Source organism: Elephantulus edwardii, unplaced genomic scaffold, assembly GCF_000299155.1.
Source record: "Elephantulus edwardii isolate Elephantulus edwardi_28Jun2011 unplaced genomic scaffold, EleEdw1.0 scaffold00113, whole genome shotgun sequence".
Taxonomy (NCBI): domain Eukaryota; kingdom Metazoa; phylum Chordata; class Mammalia; order Macroscelidea; family Macroscelididae; genus Elephantulus; species Elephantulus edwardii.
This window is the reverse complement of record NW_006399863.1, coordinates 9,208,305-9,228,947: the sequence shown is the minus strand read 5'-3', so window position 1 is coordinate 9,228,947 and position 20,643 is coordinate 9,208,305. Positions and strand designations below refer to the sequence as shown.

Below are 20,643 nucleotides of genomic sequence, written 5' to 3'. Positions count from 1 at the left end.
GCCATTTGCCTGGCCCTGCAGGAGCTTGGGTCCTAGAGGGGACAATGAAGCCCAAACACACAAAGCTCAACATAAGGCAAGGACAGAGCAGGTCCTCAGGGAGCCTGGAGCACAGAGCAGGGCTGCCCTGGTGGCCAAGAGATGAAGGTGGGCTCTGAGGCTGGCTGTGCAGAGAAGGGGAGGGCACTCCAGTGGTCCAGGGTAGGTTCATGAAGCAAGCTGGAACCAGAGTACAGAAAGAACTGGACCAAACTTGCAGTTTATGGGATTAGGGAGGTATAGAAGTGTATTGCTCTGGTGGCCTAGTTGAAAGAAGCTTCACTTGCAATCTGGAAGGCACATGGTTTGCGGTCACCAGCCACTTTGTGGGAGAAGGATGGACAATCTCCTTTGGTGAAATTAACTGGCTCTGAAAACCCACTGGGTGGTCAGCAATGGGTCGGTTCTGATTCTACGGTACACAACAACATCAACAACAACAAGGGGAGCACTGAGTCAGAGGCTTAGCAGGAAGAGTTATTCCTTAGATGGGGCGGTTTTGTGCCAGGCATACTTGAGAAGGGAGAAGCTGACCTGGAAAGCCAGACAAAATGCCAAGTGTACCAAGAGTCATCGGTGCTGGGAGCAGTTCCTCTGAACGCACCCCATCTTGTCACCCTCACCCCCCCACCAAGGGAGACCCCAGACCCATTTGGCAATGCACAGCCTCCGTGACGATCTTCATGCCCTCTAGCCCCTCAGGAGCAAAGTTCAAGCCCTTCCCTGAATCCCGAATCACTGGGCACCAACTTGCGTTATTCCACCCACATCTCGGCTTCCCGGAGGAACCTCCCACCACTGATCCCGCCCCTCCTGCAGGTCACTGACCCCACTTGGGAAACTTCAATCTCTTTCCTAAAAGGAGCTAAAGCCGGGATTGTGTGGCCAGCAATGTCGTCTGCTCTGCGGTCCTGCCTTGTCCTAGCTCTGCTCTTGGGCCTGGCAGCCTCTGGCTTTCCGAGAGGCCCCTTCCGGCTGCTGGGGGTGAGTATGCCCACTCTTCAGTATCTGGGCCTGAGGAGTCAAATGGACAGAAGACACTGGACAGGGAAGCCCTCTAACTGGGGCTAGGGAGGGGCAGAGGGCTGGGTGGTGAGTAGCAGAGGACAGGGCAGACGTTGGGAGGACAGGCCATATTGACCTGGCCTTTAACCCTCGCCATGGGTCTTAAAACTCCTTGGGTACTTGCTTGCTTTGGTGTCACCTACACTGAAATTGCAAAAACACAAATCCAGCAAGGCCCCGAGGAAGGATGACGCACAAATCCACCAAGCATTCCGCAGTTTTTCTTTTTAGTGATGGTTGAACAACATGAGCATAAATAATGTCATTGAATTGTGCGTGCAAAGAAAGTTGAAATAGTGAATATTTTGTTACCTATTTTGGAAGCAGCAGTGGCATCCACTTCCTAAACCGCATTGTCTGTAGAAACTCTGTGAATTTGGAGAAATGACGATAGTCATAGAAAGGCATTAGGTCTTTTGTTCATAGAGTTGCTATGAGTTGTGCTTGACTACAGTGGCAATCAACAACAACAACATACCACAATTACCTTGCCTTTTACCACAACTCTTAAAACAATATTGAAGGGGGAAAACTGGCAGGAATCTAGGGAAGGTAAAGCCTGAAGCCCTAGGCTTCAGTTTCCCTGTCTGTCAAATGAAGCAATGCATCACCTCACAGAGAGACTGTGTCTGTCCGAGCCCTAGACAAGTGCAGGAACCTCTCTAATAAGCTGATTGGGGTCGGGGTGAGTACCGGGTTGAGGTCTTAGGGTGCTAGGGTCCCCAGGAAGGCTAAATGAGAAGCAGAATGTAGTGGGGTCTGTGGGGCCGAGGGGAACATTAGAATTGGATTCTTTTTGCCCGGCTGTCCTGGGGATACATAAAACCTAATCTTCTCTAGGCTCCATTTCCCCAACTACCTAGACCCATTTCTGCTCAAATATTTGGCTCTGGGGGTTTCTGTGTCTGGAGATCCATTAAAATGGGCAGGGGATGGTACTGATGGACCCATCAGAGTGGCTCCCAGACTGTGGTGGACTTGGCCCATGCCTGAGACCGCTGTTTGTTTTTACAGAAACGAAGCCTCCCGGAATGGGTAAGAACTTTCACCTGGGACAGGATGGGGTGGGCGGGGCAGAATGGAGCGGGTTGCCCAACAGCCGAAGGTGTGGGACACCACCAGCGGGTCCCTTGAAGCTGGCAGACAGTATCCTGCCCTGGCAGACCTCATGTGGCACAAGACCCCCGGAAAGAAGGTCACAGAATCCCAGGACCTTGTGGAAGACCATACAAGCATCATTTCACCAGTCATCTATTTAGTGGGCACATGCTGGCATCTGCACCTGTGCTAGAGGCTGGGGACACATCATCAAGTGGCCCTGTTGCACCCTCACAGATCACCTTTCTGTTCATATTTAACCTAGACATCTCCCCAGAGCACCTCTTCATCCATCACCCTGTTGGGAGAAGGGTGTCTGGGGACCCCAAGGTCTCCCCTAAAGCACTGAGCATATGAGACAAGTATCTGCTTGGGTGACAGATTTCAGTAATTGCAAAATACAGGCAGTGGTGAGAGAGTGGACTATGGGAACACGGCTTTGAAGCAGAGGCCTGAAGGATGTGGAGAGATACTAGCCAGGTGTCCTAGGTGTGCAGACCTGGATCATGGGATGAGCTGGGGAGGCTAGACTCACTAGAAGACCACAGTGCTTGGGGAGGGGAGGGATCTTTGTCTTGAGGGTCATGGGGTGCCCCAGGAGGGGTGTAAGCAGGAGAGGGCTTGGGCTTAGTTAAGTTTTTTGGAAGCTCTCTTTGGCTGCAATTGCATGAAAGTTGATTGCAGAGCAAAGGAGAAAAATCATTAGGACCGTGGAGGGAAGTAGACTGCTCGACCGAGGGTGCTCCAGGCTTCTAACCCAGGCAACTGGGAGAACGGGGGTGGGGAGTGGGCAGGGTGCAATCTGGTTTCGGGGTGACTCACCTCTCCTGCAGGTGGTGGATGACATCGAGGTCTATAGCACCAAGATCGACTGCAAAGTGACCTCTCGTTTTGCTCACAATGTGGTCACCACGAAGGCCATCAACCGTGCAGACAAGGCCAAAGAGGTCTCCTTTGACGTGGAGCTGCCCAAGACAGCTTTCATCACCAGCTTCACGTTGTGAGCATGGCTGTGGTTGCTGCCTCCAGGCCAGGCCAGGGCGATCTGCTCCTACGTAACCCTGAGATTCTCTTCCCCTGCAGGACCATTGATGGTGTCATCTACCCTGGAAACGTCAAGGAGAAGGAAGTCGCCAAGAAGCAATATGAAAAGGCCGTGTCCCAGGGCAAGACAGCTGGATTGGTCAAGTAAGCTTAGGTCTCAGAGAGAACATCTGGGCTACAAGGATCCTCGATGGTGCAAGCTGTTATTATTATTATTATTGTTGTTGTTGTTATACTAAAATGTGCCAGCACTTCTTAGGTTATCCAATTTTTTTATTTTAATTTTTTTATTATTAATTTAAATGAACGTTTACAGGGACTTTGGATTTCCATTCATTCATTGTTGCATCTTTCTCCCTGCCCATCCCCACCTCCAGTTCTCTCTTCTCTTTGAAAAGTAAAAGAAAAATTCCTTCATTGTTAGACAATCCCCACCCCCTCCAGTACACTCCACTATGCAGCCTTCATTCTGGACTCTTGTCATGATCATAACACCCAATCATATACTGCTTTTAAACAGTTCTCTCCCTCATCTGTTTCAATGCAGTATATGTAATTTATTCCATCTTTCTCAGTCTCATCCCAACCCTGCTGTCACATTATCCAGTTTTTAAGCTGAAGCACCTGAGGTTCTGAGCAGTTGGGGTCTGTGCTTTGAACCTGAGGTCCAGGCAGTGCAGGTTTGTGCAGTCCTTAGGACGGACACTGTCTCACACCCCTACTCAGGGCCTCTGGCAGGAAGCTGGAGAAATTCACGGTCTCAGTCAACGTGGCTGCGGGCAGTAACGTTACCTTCGAGCTAATCTACGAGGAGCTGCTGAAGAGAAACAAGGGCAAGTACGAGATGTACCTCAAGGTCCAGCCCAAGCAACTGATCCAACACTTCGAGGTAATCGATTGCCCTTGCAGCTCAGGTAGGACCTTAAGGTGGTTGAAACTGCAGGAAAGGGTGGAGAAGGGCCCCTGGAGACAGAGTGAGGAGAAGAATAACAAAGCCAGGGTGAGCAAGGTGGCTTGTGGGAAATTGCAGTCGGAACTATGGTAAGAGGACAGGCTGGAAGCATCAGATTCCAGTTTAGTGCTGGATCCTTGGGGTAACATCACAAGAACACGAAGTGTCCCAGAAATATATGTAACTGAATATATGGGCATTTTTAACTACGTCAAAAATGAAAGATAAAGGAAACAATTGAGTGTGAGATTTTGGATGTCATAAAGGCAGATGGTGAACAAACCGGAGTTAAAGTACCTTCCTCGTGCCCCTGTGGCCATTTCTCCAGTGGGAGACCCCAGATTCTACCTTCAAGGCTCCATCCTGAAGATTGGCCTCTGCACCACCACTGACCCTGTGTCCTTTGACCATTTCAGATTGAGGCCAATATCTTCGAACCCCAGGGCATCAGTACATTGGACGCGGAGGCCTCCTTCATCACCAATGATGTTCTGGGCAGTGCGCTCACCAAGTCCTTCTCAGGAAAAAAGGTAGTAGAGACATCGCTCAGGTCTAGGGAACAAGGGACAGAGAAGCTGACCTCAGCGGAACAAACTGTAATCCAGGGCTTGGCTGATGTGTGTGTTGCATGCATGTGTGTATGTGTGTGTGTGGTGTGCATGCATGTAGGGGGCTGGAAAAGAAAGAAATTTGTGACCGTCGTCTCCTCTCACCCTACCTGTAGAGGAAATGCTAGTGGTAGGGGCTGCTAACAACGGCGTACGTGATAAATTAGGGATCTCAACTGCACTGGTGGGGACAGAGGATACCATTTATAAAGTCTTTTCCCTTTTCACCCAGAGAGGTGGGCAGGAGTTAGTGTCTCTGATTCATAGATGAGGAAACTGATGCCAAGAGGAGTCATTCACATCTTCTGACTGAGAGGTGAAGGATTGAAGGAGGACCCCATTCTTGATATTGACCAGTTGGCTTCAGACCCCAAACTCCAGAACCTCCAGTTTTCTAAGTTCTTTGCTGGCAGAGGATGACAGGCAGATGGATGAATGTTTCTATAATCGTTATATAAACAAATTTTGGACATTTGGGACTTTCAGGGCAAGGCCCAGGAAGACACTCAGAAGGCTGCTTGGTTTCTGCAGCAGAGTGCCCCTGCCCTGCCCTGGGGACCCCTCCCTATCTCAGCCCCCATCATTCTTCCCCAACTCCTCTTCGCACCAGACTTCTACATCCAACATCCAACACCACACAATGGTGAGGTTCTTCGTGATGCACAATTCTCTTCCCTGGGCAGCTTCTCCTTTCCCCAGGTCACTGAGCTCTGGGGGAGGGGGGGTCAACAAAAAGGAGGAGATGAAAATGTGGGCCAAACAGCGCTTCCACACTTCAAAGAGAACCTGACCACCAGTAGAGAGAGAGAGTGGTGCTCAGAGGCTGGAGTTCAGGAAACAACAGTATCAACTGGGTCAGGGAGCTGGTGATCAAGGAGGACCACCCAGACCTCCAGCACTTCCAGTCACTGGCTCCTTGTGAGGTCCTCTCTGTGAGGTGCTGTCCTCGTCCACCTCCCACCCCAGGATGAGGGGGGCCTACAGCCAAGCTGAGTGAGATTCTCTGCCTCCCTTGTCAGGGTCATGTGTCCTTCAAGCCCAGCTTAGACCAACAGCGTTCATGCCCAACCTGCACAGACTCCCTCCTCAACGGTGACTTCACCATCACCTACGACGTGAACCGAGAGTCTCCAGGCAACATACAGGTGCGTATCGAGTCCCGGGCCAGCTCATTTACCAGCAGGTTGAGGTAAGGATTGAGGAGGGGTACAGCTTCACCAAGTTCCATCACCCTCCACCCTCAGTTCTAGCTAAGCCTCCCTGCAAGACATAGGACAGAGCCTCTGTGTTGCACCCTCTAGAGGATGAAGAAGGAATCGCTTTTTCTTGGTCTGATAAATGGTCAAAGGGTGTCAAGATGATGTTACCTACAGCCTCCAAGCCCTTTCTCTCTCTCTCCTCCTTCCAGATAGTCAATGGCTACTTCGTGCACTACTTTGCACCCCAAGGCCTTCCAGTGGTGCCTAAGAATGTGGTCTTTGTGATTGACATCAGTGGTTCCATGGCTGGTCGGAAAATAGAGCAGGTATTTTATTCCTCAGAGCAAAGTGATAGAGGAAAGACAGGAAAGAGTTTTTTTTGTTTGTTTGTTTGTTTGTTTTTAAAGTTGATGCTTCTGGTGAGAGAGGAGGAAGGGGGACAAGGTCTTTAACTCCCAAAGCATTTTTTTGTGGGGAGCCCTGGCCATAGCTGTCACCACAGCTCCCATTGAGTTCTGATGATAGACACTCCTCACCCAGCCCTTGTCTGCTGTTCCTCTCTTTCCCAGACAAGGGACGCCCTCCTCAAAATCCTGGAGGATATCAAAGAGGAAGACTACTTGAATTTCATCCTATTTAGCGGCGATGTGACCACTTGGAAAGACAGCTTAGTCCAAGCCACTCCCGAAAACCTCCAGAAAGCCAAAGAGTTTGTGAGGAGCATCCGGGATCAAGGAAGTACGACCAGGAAGGAAGGCGCCTCTCCCAGCCCTGAGCAGCCCGTTCCCTTCTGGCCCCAAGGCAGAGACTGCTGGCCCCAGGCCCTGGAGATCTGCTCTGGGGTAGAGGCAGGCCTGAGGGTTCCCAGGCTTTTAGTGGGACTTGGGGGGAGCCCTTCTCTGGCTCTAAGGAAACATTCTTTCCATTTCTAACCCATGATGCTGCTACCTCACAAAAAACACCCCAAAACAAAAAACTCCAAAAGCCCTCAAACCCAACACCCAATCCAAACAAAACCCACACACAAAACCCCAATGCCTTCTAGTCAGAATTGACTTGTCCCTGACCTTTCAATGGGTTTCCAAGGCTGTAAATAGCATGGGAGGAGATTGCCAGGTCTCCCTCAGAGCTGCTGGTGGACTCGAACCTCTAAAGTGGCACAAGCTCTGTTTAAGTAGCAGAACTCCCTACAGATTACACCACCCTCCCTACAGATTATACCTCTCTAGAGGCATCACTTGCTAAGTGCTGTCAAGTAGAGTATGCACATAGTGACCCTATGCCCCACTGTTGTTGGGTACCATCGGGTCAGAACAAACCCACAGCTGACCCTCTGGTGGGTTTTCAGAGGCAATTCATTGCACAGGAAGAGACTGCCCATCTTTCTCCCATGGAGCAGCTGGTGTACTTGAACCACATGCCTTCAGGATTGCAGAACGGTTTCTTGCCACTTGGACACCAGAGTTCTCTATGCCCCATGAGTCCCTTCAAAGTAGAGCCTGAAGACCCTTTACTTTTGTTCGATTCCTTATAGCAAATCGCAAATGACTTCTACAGTGACCCCCATCCTCCCAGTGAGGGCGAGTTTATCCAAGTGTTTCCAAACCTAAAGGCTTGCTATTCTCTTCCCTCACGACTTCGAGTCTCTGAAAACCTGCTGTAGGAGCAGCTCGGAGTCGGTTCTGACTCCATGGTACATAACAACTGCCACCATGTGCTGCTATCCTTCCAGCAGCCCTGAGAAGCGCACAGCTTGATCTTTATTTGAGAGAAATACAACTCATTCCATTTCATCCCATCAATACTGACCAAGCACCACCATGTGCTGGCAGACAAGGTCCCTGGTGAATCTGGCCTGCTGTCTCGACTGATCCCTGCGCACCATCTCGCTCCTGTCAGCAACTTTGTACCCTTGCAATCCTGAGGATACAGTCTCACACCTCTGTCTGTCTGTGTCCTAGTGACCAACATAAACGATGGGTTGCTGAGGGGTATCAGTATGCTGAACAAGGCCCGGGAGGAAAACCTGGTCCCAGAGAGAAGCACTTCCATTGTCATCATGCTGACCGATGGGGACGCCAACACTGGTGAGAGATGGGTTGGCTCCTGGCTGGAGCAGAGGCCCTGACTGCATTCCTGGCTCTGAACAGGACTGCATTCCTGTTCTGAGGGCTCTGCTGACCTGTGGTGCCCTGTGTTCCCCGCAGCCAAGGGCTTATGGCCAGGGACCCAATAACTTTGCCTGTACAGGAGACAAATCCCCATACGAGCTTGTCCCACAGGTGAGAGCAGACCTGAAAAGATCCAGGAGAACGTGCGCAATGCCATTGGGGGCAAGTTCCCCTTGTATAACCTGGGCTTTGGCAACAACCTGAATTACAACTTCCTGGAGAGCATGGCCCTGGAGAACCACGGCTTTGCCCGGCGCATCTATGAGGATTCTGACGCCAACCTACAGCTGCAGGCATGCTTTTTCTTGCACACTTCCAGGAGTGAAGAGCTCACTACCCCCCAAGGCAGCTGCACCACAGAGGCGCACTTTAAGTTATTAGAAGGAGCTTCCTACCAGAGAGAAATCCACCTGTAGCTAAGGTTTTTTTTTGGAGGGGAAGCTCTTTGAGGGGTTTTCTGTTTTGTTTTATATGTTATTGTGTTTTATACAAACATTTGCATAGCAAATTAGATTCTCATTAATAATTTTTATGCAGCTTGTTCCACAACATTGGCAACGTTTTCACAACATATCAACCTTATGATTTCCATTCTGTTTTATTTTCATGACTCTATCTGCCCTACCCCTCCTCAGTTTCTCATCTTTGTTTTAGGGTAAATGCTGACTGCTTTATCTCCTGTTATTACTATCAGCATTATTTATATTATTGAGGGCATACACTAATCATGAGTGACGTTGTTAATTTTCTAAGTCTCTCTGCTACTTGGATGAAAAGTGACTCTGGCTACCTCTTTTTTTTAAACTTTTTAAAAAATTAATTTTAATGAAAGTTTACAGAGACTTAGGGTTTCCAGTCATTCACTGTTGCACTTTTCTCCTTCCCCACTCCCTCCTGCTAATTCACTCTTCTCCTTGAAAAGAAAGAAAAACTCTTTCATTGTTATGCACTCCCTCCCCCCAAAGTCCACTGCACTATGCAGTACTCTGGCTACCTCTTATTCATCAAGATTGAGCTGATTTTGTTCCTAGATTACACGGAACATATCTACGTCTTTGGTAGAACTGCTAAATCAAATATAGGGCCTTTAATTTAATTTCTTATAAGCAATGAACAGGTTTTTTAAAAAAATTTATTTTATTTCATTGTTTTTTGTGTGTACCGTCAAATCAGATCTGACTGGTACAGGAGGAGATTGTTCCTCCTTCTCCAGCAGAGCATCTGGTGGATTCGAACCACGTATCTCTGAGATTGCAGTTGCAGCTTCTTGCCACTAGGCCACCAGAGCTCACCACAATGAACAGTTTTTAATGTAACTGTGTCTCAACTATCACATAAGATAAACTTAAAATCAACTCCTGGGTAATGCAAACATTTGACATTTTTGGCTGCTAACTGAAAGGTTGGAAGTCAAGACCACCTAGTGGTGAGTTGGAAGAGAGGCTTGGCAATCTATTCTCCAAATACCATGCATTGAAAACCCTGTGGCCCTACTCTGCCAGGTGTGGAGTCACACTAAGTCAGCTTAATACGAACTGACTTTCGCTTCTTAAAAAAGAAATTCTTAATTTTATGAACAAGTTATCAATGAAGCAGAAATTAAAACTTCCTTATAATTTGCCAGTTAAACTCAGTAACCGTATTCCCCCCTCACAGGTGAGTGTATCTCCCCCGTGTAGGTGGTCATCAGTCTCCACCCTCTGGCTGTCTCCTGACCCCCCACCTCCACGTCACCAGCTCTCCTTCCCTAGTTTGCCTCCTTTTACGTTTCTCTAACTTGGTTTCAATGAATATATCTTGAGTGTCTACTGAGACTGTTGTCCTTTCCTTTTCTATTCCTACCAGTCTCTACCTGGGGCAGGGGCTCCCTCAAAACAAAGAGTCTCCTAGATTTACAACTAGGAGGTGGTCTGGCCTTGCCTTGGAAGACAGACTCACTGACCTCCACAGTGGGAGTCTGTTCCCCTGTCCTCTCCACCCCTGCCTGGTGGCCTGAGGTGACAGGTCCCATTTCTTGATTGCAGGGCTTTTACGAGGAGGTGGCCAACCCTCTGCTGACTAATGTGGAGGTGGCATACCCTGAGAACGCCATTCTGGACCTCACCCAGAACAGCTACCAGCACTTCTACGATGGCTCTGAGATCGTGGTGGCCGGGCGGCTGCTGGACGAGGACGTGAACACCTTTAAGGCGGATGTGAAGGGCCACGGGGTGAGCTGGGCCCTGACCTATGCTGGGGGTGGGCTTACCTGTGTGGCTGCTGGCGTCCAAGAGTGGAATGTGCTCATCTGCCTTCAGGCCCCCCACCCTCAAAGCCATGGCCTCCACTCCTACCCTACCCTAGGCCCTCAATGACCTGACCTTCGTAGAGGAGGTGGACATGAAGGAGATGGAGAAAGCCCAGGAGGAACAGGAGTACATTTTTGGAAACTTCATTGAGCGGCTCTGGGCTTATGCTGGGGGTGGGCTTACCTGTGTGGCTGCTGGCGTCCAGGAGTGGAATGTGCTCATCTGCCTTCAGGCCCCCCACCCTCAAAGCCATGGCCTCCACTCCTACCCTACCCTAGGCCCTCAATGACCTGACCTTCGTAGAGGAGGTGGACATGAAGGAGATGGAGAAAGCCCAGGAGGAACAGGAGTACATTTTTGGAAACTTCATTGAGCGGCTCTGGGCTTATGCTGGGGGTGGGCTTACCTGTGTGGCTGCTGGCGTCCAGGAGTGGAATGTGCTCATCTGCCTTCAGGCCCCCCACCCTCAAAGCCATGGCCTCCACTCCTACCCTACCCTAGGCCCTCAATGACCTGACCTTCGTAGAGGAGGTGGACATGAAGGAGATGGAGAAAGCCCAGGAGGAACAGGAGTACATTTTTGGAAACTTCATTGAGCGGCTCTGGGCTTACCTCACCATCGCACAGTTGCTGGAGAAACGGTGACCGCGGTCCCTTCATATGGCCCAACTTGGGTGGATCCGAGGGGGCCAGGACTCACCTATCCACAGTCCCACCTGCTGTGTCCTCTTCCCAGCCCGGCCCCAGCAGGTGTTCCCATAGCAGCAAAGTCTGTAAGCCCCTCCCTGGTCCACCCAGGGCTCAAGGGACAAGTGGTGCCAAGGTCAGCAACTGAAGCACCTCAAAAGTAGGGAGGAGGCCCTTAGACTCCATTTTTGGGCAGTAGCGCCAGGATCCAGCACCCAGAGCTTGGGGTGCATTCGAGAGAGAAGAAGTTATCAGTAGTTTAGGAGGGACAAGCCTATAAATCCCCTGCCCGGATGCCATCATGCAGGTTGGCTGTTAGTGGTCGTTAAATGTCCCTTATGTTTGCTAGAAAGGAGCCCTGGTGGTGTAGTACATAATGTCTGTGGGGCTGCCAGTTGAAAGATTGATAGTTCAAATCCACTAGCCGCTCTGTGGAGAGAAAGGAGGGTGGTCTCTTCCTGTGAAGATTTACAGCCTCGGAAACCTGGTGGAGAGCTGCTGAGTCAGAGCCAACTCGGGGACATGGGTTTCCATTTTTTTGGTGTTTGAGAGGTGGGGAAACTGAGCCCCAGAGAGGCCACCGGGCTTGGCTACTTACCCCAGGAGACTGGTGAACCAATCTTCTCTGGGTACCAGTGAGGGAGGCAGGTGGAGATAGGGCCCCCATCCTGATCTGGAATCCAGGGCAGGGAGAGGAAAGATGGGGAGCTACTCTCTGTGTTGACCCCTTCTACTGGCCCCTCCCCAACAGCAAGAACACCCATGGCGAGGAGAAGGAGAACCTCACTGCCCAGGCCCTGGAACTGTCCCTCAAGTACCACTTTGTGACTCCGCTCACCTCCATGGTGGTGACCAAGCCTGAGGACAATGAGGACCAGACAGCCATAGCTGACAAGCCCGGAGAAGGTGGGCATGATGAGTGGAGGCCAGAGCCCAGAGTCCTCCCTCCTGGACGCCAGGCCCTGGGTGCCCAAAGAGAAGTGGCTGCTGAAGAGGGCCACATCCAAGAGAAGCTGAAGGGAAACTGGCCAAGGTCTGGGGAGGGTGGTGCAGAGAGTGAAGTAGTCAGCTCGGACAGTGAGTGTGGGGTGACTATGGATTTCAAGATCCCTAAAGAGTTATCAGTAAAGAGGGCTATTTCAGGGGAAGAGTTTGATCCCCCAGTAGGAAAGGGCTCAGTCAGGCTAGAAGAAACACTTCCCGCCTGAAAGTCAGTCCCGGAGCAGGCCATCAGGTACTTGGGGAATGTGAGAGACAGAGGCTCTGGGAGCTGGAGCCTGGAGCCAGGCTTGCTCCATCAGACTGCCGCCCTACTGGACTGGGGAGGCCTAAGGGCTCACTGTGACCAGGCATGAGGGGAAGAATAGCATTGGAGTGGCACCAGGAGGTATGGGAGGCACATAGCTGGGCCAGGCCAGGCTCCCGACCCCCAGGAGCAACTGATTCTGGGTGAGACTGCCCAGCTAGTTGCTGGGGGGCCCCTAGGCCAGGACTGGGCTGACCACTGACTATGCAAGTTCCGGCCACTGTTCAGTCTGCTCCCATCTGTGACATTCACCCTGATGCTAATGGCTTTTGATTTCTAACTCGTTTCTCTTCTTTCTATCACCTGATGGCTGCGGAGACAGAAGGTAAGTTTCAGCCGGTGACTGGGTGAGCATCACAGGAGGGGGATAACAAGAGAGGGGAGGTCTTTCCAGGCCAGCCAGGGGAGTCCCATCTGGGGAGAAGCAGTCAAGACACGTGGGCTTGGGGTCTATTCCTCCTGCCTTGGGCAGACTCTGCACCTTCTCTGAGCCTCAAGATCCTCCTCAGTAGAGCAGAGAGGATTGCCTTGGTCTGAGGAGAGATGGTCAGTACAAGCGTATTCTGTGATCTGTGGAAAAGTTAGCCATTTAGTAAATGCTAGATAGTTACACCATTGATCCCACGGCGACCTTCCAAGGGGGTCATCCTCTTAGGAGTCCCATTGTACAACGGGGAAACTGAGGCTCAGCGAATTAAGGTGATAGATGTCAGAGCTGGTACTCTGTCCCAGGCAGCCTGGTTCCAGCATCCAATTGGAACTCAGCCTCTCAAAAGGCCATCACCACCAGGCAGAGCCTCCTCGGCTCCTTCCTGCCCACTCTGCCTCTGTCTCTAAGGGATATGCAGTCCAAGCAGAACACCTGGACTGTGTTACCACTTTTTCCTCACAGCAGTCCTGTCCAGTGGGAGGCCAGTGACGTGAATGCGCATACGTGTGTGTGTATTGTGTGCATGTGTGCATGTGAGGATGTTTTATTGCTAAGGCAGAATAGATGATCACGGACCTCATCCACCCCACAGAGGGAGAAAGGAGGATGTCTGCTCTGCTGTGGGTATTCCTCAGGAGACAGAAGCTGATGGTTTAATGGTTTACATTTTAGTCACATCAAAGCACCACGTCTGTAACATTGAAAGACACTACTACTGTCCCCAGCCCTGCAAAGGGGAATGACCTCTCACTTCTAAAGTCTAAACTTCAGGGTCACATTCCCACCCTCTCATCTGTCAGCACCGGGCCCCATGGTGACCCCAGATAGACAGAAGGCATGGGAGCAAGGAAAAGCTCTATCCCTGAGTCCACTCATGATGCTCCTCGATTTCTTTTTTAGCCAGGTCTGTGATCCCCTCCATGGCCTACCAGAGTGAGTAGCCTGCCTGCCACAGCCCCCAGTCCCCATTCTAAGTGCTAGACTCAGCCCCATTCCTCTCTGGAATCTTGCCTAAGTTGGCTCAATGGAACAGGCAACCAGGTGTTTAGGAGGGCAGGAGCATTTGGGAGCAGGAAGGGGAGGGGATATGAGCCAAATTCTGAGTGGGGGTCCTAGTGTCTCTCGGGGCAATTTGTTCAACTCAGCCCCTCCTCTCTGTATCCACAGCCAGTTACCAGCCTCCACTGACACCCTATTACTATGGTGAGTCCCTTGGCTGACCCTGGGCAAAGCACAGAGTCCTGGGCTCAGCACCTCCTGTCTATCTGAGAACCCATCCCCAGAGGCAAGGGGAGGCCCCAGGTTTAGTGAGAGAGCTTGGGAACCAGCCCCTTCTCTGATGTGCCCTCAGTGGATGGGGATCCCCACTTCATCATCCAAGTCCCAGAAAAAGACGACGCCATTTGCTTCAACATTGATGAAGACCCAGGCACGGTGCTGAACCTCATCCAGGACCCAGTTACAGGTGGGCCACAGGGACAGGTTCCACTCTGCTTAACGCTTAATAACATGCATCATTCATGTCTTCACATGCACAGCACGCCTTTCCCTGGGGGTGGGGAGAGTTCCAGTCTCCTGAAGTTCCCAGACGCCAGTGATGTTGCAGAGATGGCTCAAGTTAAGGGCATCGTGGGCCCGGGGTCAGGAGCCAGCCTGTGTTTGGCAAATAGTTCTTCTCTCTGACCCAGCCAACAGGCAGGTCCACAGTGTGGGTCCTCAGCAGTCATCATGGCAAAAGCACATGCAGGGACAGACAATACTGGGCTCTAAAGTCCAGCTCCCTCCCTCGTCCCCCCACTCTGCTGGCCCTCAGCAGACCTGGTCAAAGGTAATGCCGTGTTCCGAAATGCCAGCCTGCGCTCAGAAGGTCTCCTTCATTTCCCCCTGCCCTCTTCCCCTGGCAGGCCTCACGGTTAATGGGCAGATCATTGGAGACAAGAAAGCTGGCCCTGATTCGAAGACCAGAAAGACTTTCTTTGGAAAACTGGGGATTGCCAGTGCTCACATGGATCTCCGGATTGAGGTGACAACGGAGAAGATCACCCTGTGGAGTGGGGCTGACAGGAGCACTCTCAGCTGGCTGGACACAGTAATGATCACGCAGGAGGGGTAAGCTCTCTCCTTTCGGCCTGTAAGGGGTGCATAGCCTGAAGGTTTCTAAGGAGACTCTTGAAGGGCTCAGAGGCAGAATTGATAGTTGGATGGGCTGCAGAACTGGTCTTGAGGGAAGATCATCACCTGACATCAGCTAATGATGATAAGTCCCATTTGCATCTTCCCTGGCAATTATTTGCGTAATTCCCTGGCTGAATTAGTTAGTTCTCAAATGCCTTGGTCTTCAGATCTCCAGAGCCTGGCAGGCAGCACAAAAATGTCACCCCCAGTGAGGATCAGAGAGGGAGTGAAACTTGCCTAAGGGCACACAGGAAGTCAGTGGCTGAGCTGGGGCTGATCTAGGTCCCTGGACCTCCAGGGCAGTCCTCTTGCTTGCTTATAAAGAAGAGAAAGTATCCATTCAATGAGGGCATGACCACACGTGTAAAGCATCAGATCTCCTACACTTCCAATGGTTTCTGAAATTCATGCAGCCCCAAAACAGGAAAAGTCGTGCTAAGACTCCGGTGGCCTAGTAGCAAGAAGCCACACTGCAATCCTGAGGGTATGTGGTTTGAGGCCACCAGCTCCATGGGAGGAGGACGGGCAATCTCCTCCCATGTGGTTAACTGTCTCTGAAGACCCACTGGAGGGTCAGCTGTGGGTCGGTTCCAACTTTACGGTACACAACAACAAGAAGACACATTTTAATCATCTGTCCAGTGTCATGGACACTGGGCCCCACGGCTTCCTTCTCTTCTCTTCTAGGCTGTCCATGACCATCAACAGGAAGAAAAACATGACAGTCTCCTTTGGAGATGGTGTTACCTTTGTGGTTGTCCTGCACCAGGTGTGGAAGAAACAGCCTTCCCATTATGACTTCCTGGGTTTCTATGTGGAGGACAGTCACCGGATATCAATGCAGACACATGGGCTTCTTGGTATGGACCATTCAAGCTGTGAGCTGTTCAGCTCACATGACACCTCGTACCCACCACACAGTCCAGCCTTTACATCAGTCCTGAAACACCCATGGCAAACGATGTGAATGCTTTTATTCCTAGGACAATTCTTCCATCCCTTTGACTTCAGAGTGTCTGATGTTCACCAAGGCTCTGACCCTGCCAAACCAGATGCCACAATGGTGGTGAAGAACCATCGGCTGACGGTCACCAGGTGAGGCAGCTCCGCTGACCATGCTCAGTAACGGGACTGAAAGAAAGCTCTCCTTCTGAGTATTCACATTTGTATAGTGAGCTCTTGTGTTCTTCAGAGTACTTTTGCTTCCCTCAGTACCCCAAACCTCCTTCTAACCAAGGATAAAGTTGAAGATGGCCCCACAGAAGGAGTAATAATGTGACTCCCATTTTCGACTAAAGACTTATGGGGTTCTCAAAATTGCCAACTTCAGTGACCTTAACAACCACCTTACCCCCTGTACATCTGTCTCCTTTCTCCCAGGGGCTCCCAGAAAGACTACAGGAAGGATGCCAGGGTCGGCACAAAGGTTGACTGCTGGTTTGTTCACAACAACGGGGAGGGGCTGATTGACGGCATCCACACCGACTACATCGTCCCTGGCCTGTTCTGAGTGGATATGCCAGCTCCTGCCGAGAACAGCTGGCCCAGCTTGACTACCATTGAGCACAGGGGCACAGACCCAGGCCTGCAGGAGGAACCGGAACAATAAAGCTCAAAGTGGAAACCAGACAGCTATGAGCCTCTGCATGCTTGTACAGACCCCTGCTCCAGGGCACAGCTGGGACCTGGGGCAGCTAAAATGAAGGAAGGCCATGCCCTTGGCATTTCTGGGAGACCTTTGCCCCAGAGAAAAACCCAGGGTTGGCTGAGGTAGCACTTGGGGGGATTAAAATATATGATAGCTTTATGAGAACTGACTCAAGAAGAAAAATATTGCCTCACAGTTGGGAAAGGTTTAATGTATGTCAAATGTGTAAGATAAGTCATGGTTCAAGAACTCCTAGAAGGATAATCAGACAAAAATCTGCCTACAACTCAAAAGAAATGAGTGCTTCGGAGAAGATATAGCTCACAGCTAAATGAGAATGCCATCCATCTCTTTATCCTTTTGATAATCTGTTAGTCCATTTATTCAACAACTCATCCATCCACAAATCCATCCATCCAAACACGGATCCCTTCAACCATCAGTCCATCCACTCGCCTATCTACCCACCAACAGATACACATATTATTCACTCTGGGCCAGGGTCTGGAGGACACAGCTTAGCTTAGCACACATGGATATCCCAATTTTGCCTTTAGAGGGGTTGAGCATTACTGGAATCCTCGAATCATACCAAATGATGACTACCTGCTTCATTTTCAAGGAGTCCATGACGGGGACAGAGATCCTTCTTGGGAGAAGGGTGCTGAGATTTCTCCTGTCTGAATGATTACAAGTGCTCCTTCTTGGGTCTCCTTATCCCTCCTCTCTTGAATCCAAGAGAGCTTTTTACTAAGCAGAACTGATTTACTTCTTGCCTAAAACCCATTTGTTAATCTTGAGCCTAAAACAAGAGTCTTCCCTGTGGTCTGTCCTGCTTCAGTACTTGGTGCCTCTCTTCAGTGTCTGGAGTGTGGATGCAAAAGTTGTTTTCAGTTCTGCAAACACACCCTCGCCTGCCCTGGTTCCTTGGTTTCTGCTGATCCCTCAGCCTAAGGGCATCCTGGGAAGTGGGTGCCCCATTGAAGGAAGCAGTGGATGATCAGTGGCAGAACAAGGAAACACAATAAGGAGTTTCAAACTGGAGGAGTTTGAAATTATATTGGGAAGGGCCATGAACACAGCCTGGGTGGAGCCTGGCCGCAGTTCACTAGGAAGTTGTCCTATGTCTCACTGTGGAACCCACTTCTTCTTCCCACTACTGGAGCAAGAACCAGAGTTTTCCAGGGCCCTTGCTGGCCTCAGGGCAGGGGAAGGCAGGAGGGCAGTTCAGGAGGACATGTATATCATCAGAGTGATCTCAGGCGGTACCTCCCCCACGGCCCCAGAAGTGACAGAAGCCCTGGCTGGACTGGCCTGAGAGTAGATGGGACAGGAAAAGGAAACCCTGGAGAGGGTTGGCCTGCCAGAATTCAGGGGTGTTGTTTGAGCTTAAGAGCCTCATAGCTTTAAGCTACTCGTCTTGAGGGTCCATTTTCACATCTACATAATGGGGATAAAGGTCCTGCTAACAGGAAAGTGTGAAAAAAAGTATCACAAATTTGTGGTCCTCTTGGGGTGCCACAATGTTCCAGAGAACAACCAAGGCTGGCAGGTCATGAAGAAAAGGAGAAGGAGGCCTCCAGTCAGCCTCCTCTCCCCAGCATGCAGATGGGAGGGCCTCCATAAAGGCAAGAATGGACAGATCTTGTCCTTTCCTCAGCCTCACCTCCTCCTGGCTGTGCCTGTCTCTGCTTATAGCCTCGATGGCTCCAAAGACGTTCTGGGAAGAGGACAGGCTTCATGGGAGGGAGGAAAAGCCGTGCTGAACTGCCTCTCCCTTCACACCTGTCCCTCTACCATATCCTTCCACCTCTTCCCTCCACCTTCCCTTAGCTCAGTACCCTGTGTCCTGGCAACAGGCCTGCACACACGCTCTCTCCTCCGCCTGATGTACTTGCTCTATTAGGATAACTTCTCACTCTTCTTCAAAATGCAACCTCAGTGGAAATGAAATCACTCCTGGAGGTCACCTTTCAGCTGCTGTGGCCCAAAGGATGAGCCCCACCCACCTCACACCAAACTGATGACCCTAAGGTTCGAGGGTGAGAAATCTTGTTCCCGTGGTTATGAGACATGCTGCCATGGTTAGGAGGCCTGTTTTGAAGATGAAGAGGCTATATTTCAAGGTGAGGAATCTTATTGCCACGGTTATCAGACAGGTTGCCATTGTTACCGGACTTGTCGCCATGGTAAAGATTTATTTCTGTGGTTAGTAAATTTTTCTTCATGATTATGGGACTTGTGTTTTTAAGGTGCAGAGGCTTTTTTCAAAGTGATTAATCTATGTATATTAGAGACAGATGGGTGTTCAGCTTTCGTTTCCAACTTCCCGTCTGGAGATAAAGATATAGTGGTCCTGTGGGGGTTTGCAGAACCGCATGCAGCTGCTCTGCTCGCTGGCCAGGATTAAGTGAGCAGGTCTGGTGAGGCTCAGGCCACTGACAGGACCCAGGCACCTGAAGAGACAAGTTGGCCTGCCCAGCAGTCCCTGCTAACACACGGCCAAAGTGTTGACAAGAATGCTTTCTTTCTAAGGTGAGACAGACTATTCCCATGGTTACAAGACATGCTGCCATGGTTAGGGGACTTGTTTTGAAGATGAAGAGGCTATTTTTAAAGATGTGATCCTTTGTTGCCATGGTTACCAGATTAGTTGCCAGGGCTACCAGACTGGTTGCCGTGGTAACAACCTTATTGCCAGGGCAACCTGACTTGTTGCCATGGTAACCTGACTTGTTGCCATGGTGACTAAACTTTTTCCTATGATCTTATTACCAATAATGGGAGTTGCTCTGAAGTTGGGCAGGCTTATTTTCAAAGTGACTAATGTTGTTGCCATGGATACGAGAAATGAGGAGATGGGACTTGTTTTGAAGATGCAGAGGCTTTTTGTAAAGTGATTAATCTTGTTGCCAGGGATATGAGAGACAGATGGGTGTCCAGCTTTAGTTTCCAACTAACTTTCAGGAGATGAAGACATAGTGCTCCAATGGGGTTTTGCAGGACTGCGTGCAGCTGCTCTGCTCCCTGGCGAGGAACAAAAGAGCAGGCCCAGTGAAGCTCAGGCTACTGACAGACCCCAGTCACTGGAGCAGATGCTGTGGCCCAACTGGTGAGCATCGTCCATATAAAAATGAAGTGATGACTCAGGAATTTTTTTTTAAGGTGAACCATCTTGCTCCCATGGCTACAAGACATGATGTCATGGTTAGGGGTCTTGTTTTGAAAATGAAAAGCTGTTTTTTAAGGTGAAGAATATTGTTGCCATGGTAACAAGATTTGTTTAGTTGGTGACCAAATTGTTTGCATGGCTACTAAAATTTTTCCAACAATGATGGGCCTTATTTTCAAGGCGCTCTTGAGGTCGGGGGGCTAGCTTCGGGGCCCACATGTCTGCATTGGTGCCTAGTGCCTCAGCCACAGGATCCTCACGAGGCCTGCTCACTTGTTCCCGGTCAGGGCGCAGGATCATGCGGAGCTCCCCACAATGTCTTCATCTCAAGAAGGAAAGTTGCAAAGTAAAGCTGGACACGTGCCCGTCTCTCAAATTCCCGGCAACAAAATTAGCCACTTTGAAAACAAGCCTCTGTGCCTTCAAAACAAAGCCCCTTCATTATCGGAAAATGTTTAGTAGCCATGAAACCTGTCTGGTCACTATGTAAAAGAATCTGATTACCATGGCAGCCAGTCTGGTAACCACATCAGCCATACTGGTTCTCATGGCAAGAAGGTATCTCACCTTGAAATATAGCTGCTGCTGCTTCTTCAAAAACAAGTCCCCGTAAGCATGGCAGCATGTCCCCTGACCATGGAAACAAGATTTCTCACCGTGAAAAGAACCCATAGGGTCATCACGTGGGCGCGAGGTGGGCGGGGCTAGCTGCAGGGCCTAGGATGTCTCTGCTTCAGCACCTGCGGCCTGTCCACAGCCGG

General features: G+C 50.4%; 1 protein-coding gene across 2 annotated transcripts; it reads left to right on the top strand.

Annotated features, from left to right (window-relative positions):
* The first annotated feature begins 930 nt into the window (after positions 1-930).
* ITIH3 (inter-alpha-trypsin inhibitor heavy chain 3) lies at positions 931-16,572 on the top strand. Of its 2 annotated transcripts, XM_006892235.1 has the most exons (22): positions 931-1,023; positions 2,119-2,139; positions 3,036-3,202; positions 3,286-3,390; positions 3,973-4,135; positions 4,615-4,728; positions 5,826-5,951; positions 6,215-6,331; positions 6,575-6,743; positions 7,967-8,092; positions 8,288-8,469; positions 10,201-10,386; positions 10,966-11,105; positions 11,903-12,057; positions 13,530-13,538; positions 13,788-13,820; positions 14,055-14,090; positions 14,239-14,352; positions 14,792-14,996; positions 15,750-15,922; positions 16,046-16,157; positions 16,443-16,572. In XM_006892235.1, exons 1-22 carry the CDS (start codon positions 931-933, stop codon positions 16,570-16,572), a joined length of 2,676 nt encoding a protein of 891 aa, XP_006892297.1. The 2 variants fall into 2 exon arrangements, with proteins under 2 accessions (XP_006892297.1, XP_006892298.1); XM_006892236.1 differs by lacking the exon at positions 13,788-13,820.
* Positions 16,573-20,643: the final 4,071 nt, after the last annotated feature.

What these genes read in the sequence shown, in the direction of transcription:
- ITIH3 (XM_006892235.1), top strand. Translation starts at nt 931, where the DNA reads ATGTCGTCTGCTCTGCGGTCCTGCCTTGTCCTAGCTCTGCTCTTGGGC. An exon ending in AACGAAGCCTCCCGGAATGG is followed by an intron (nt 2,140 to 3,035) that starts GTAAGAACTTTC and finishes CCTCTCCTGCAG; the next exon opens with GTGGTGGATGACATCGAGGT. An exon ending in AACTGATCCAACACTTCGAG is followed by an intron (nt 4,136 to 4,614) that starts GTAATCGATTGC and finishes TGACCATTTCAG; the next exon opens with ATTGAGGCCAATATCTTCGA.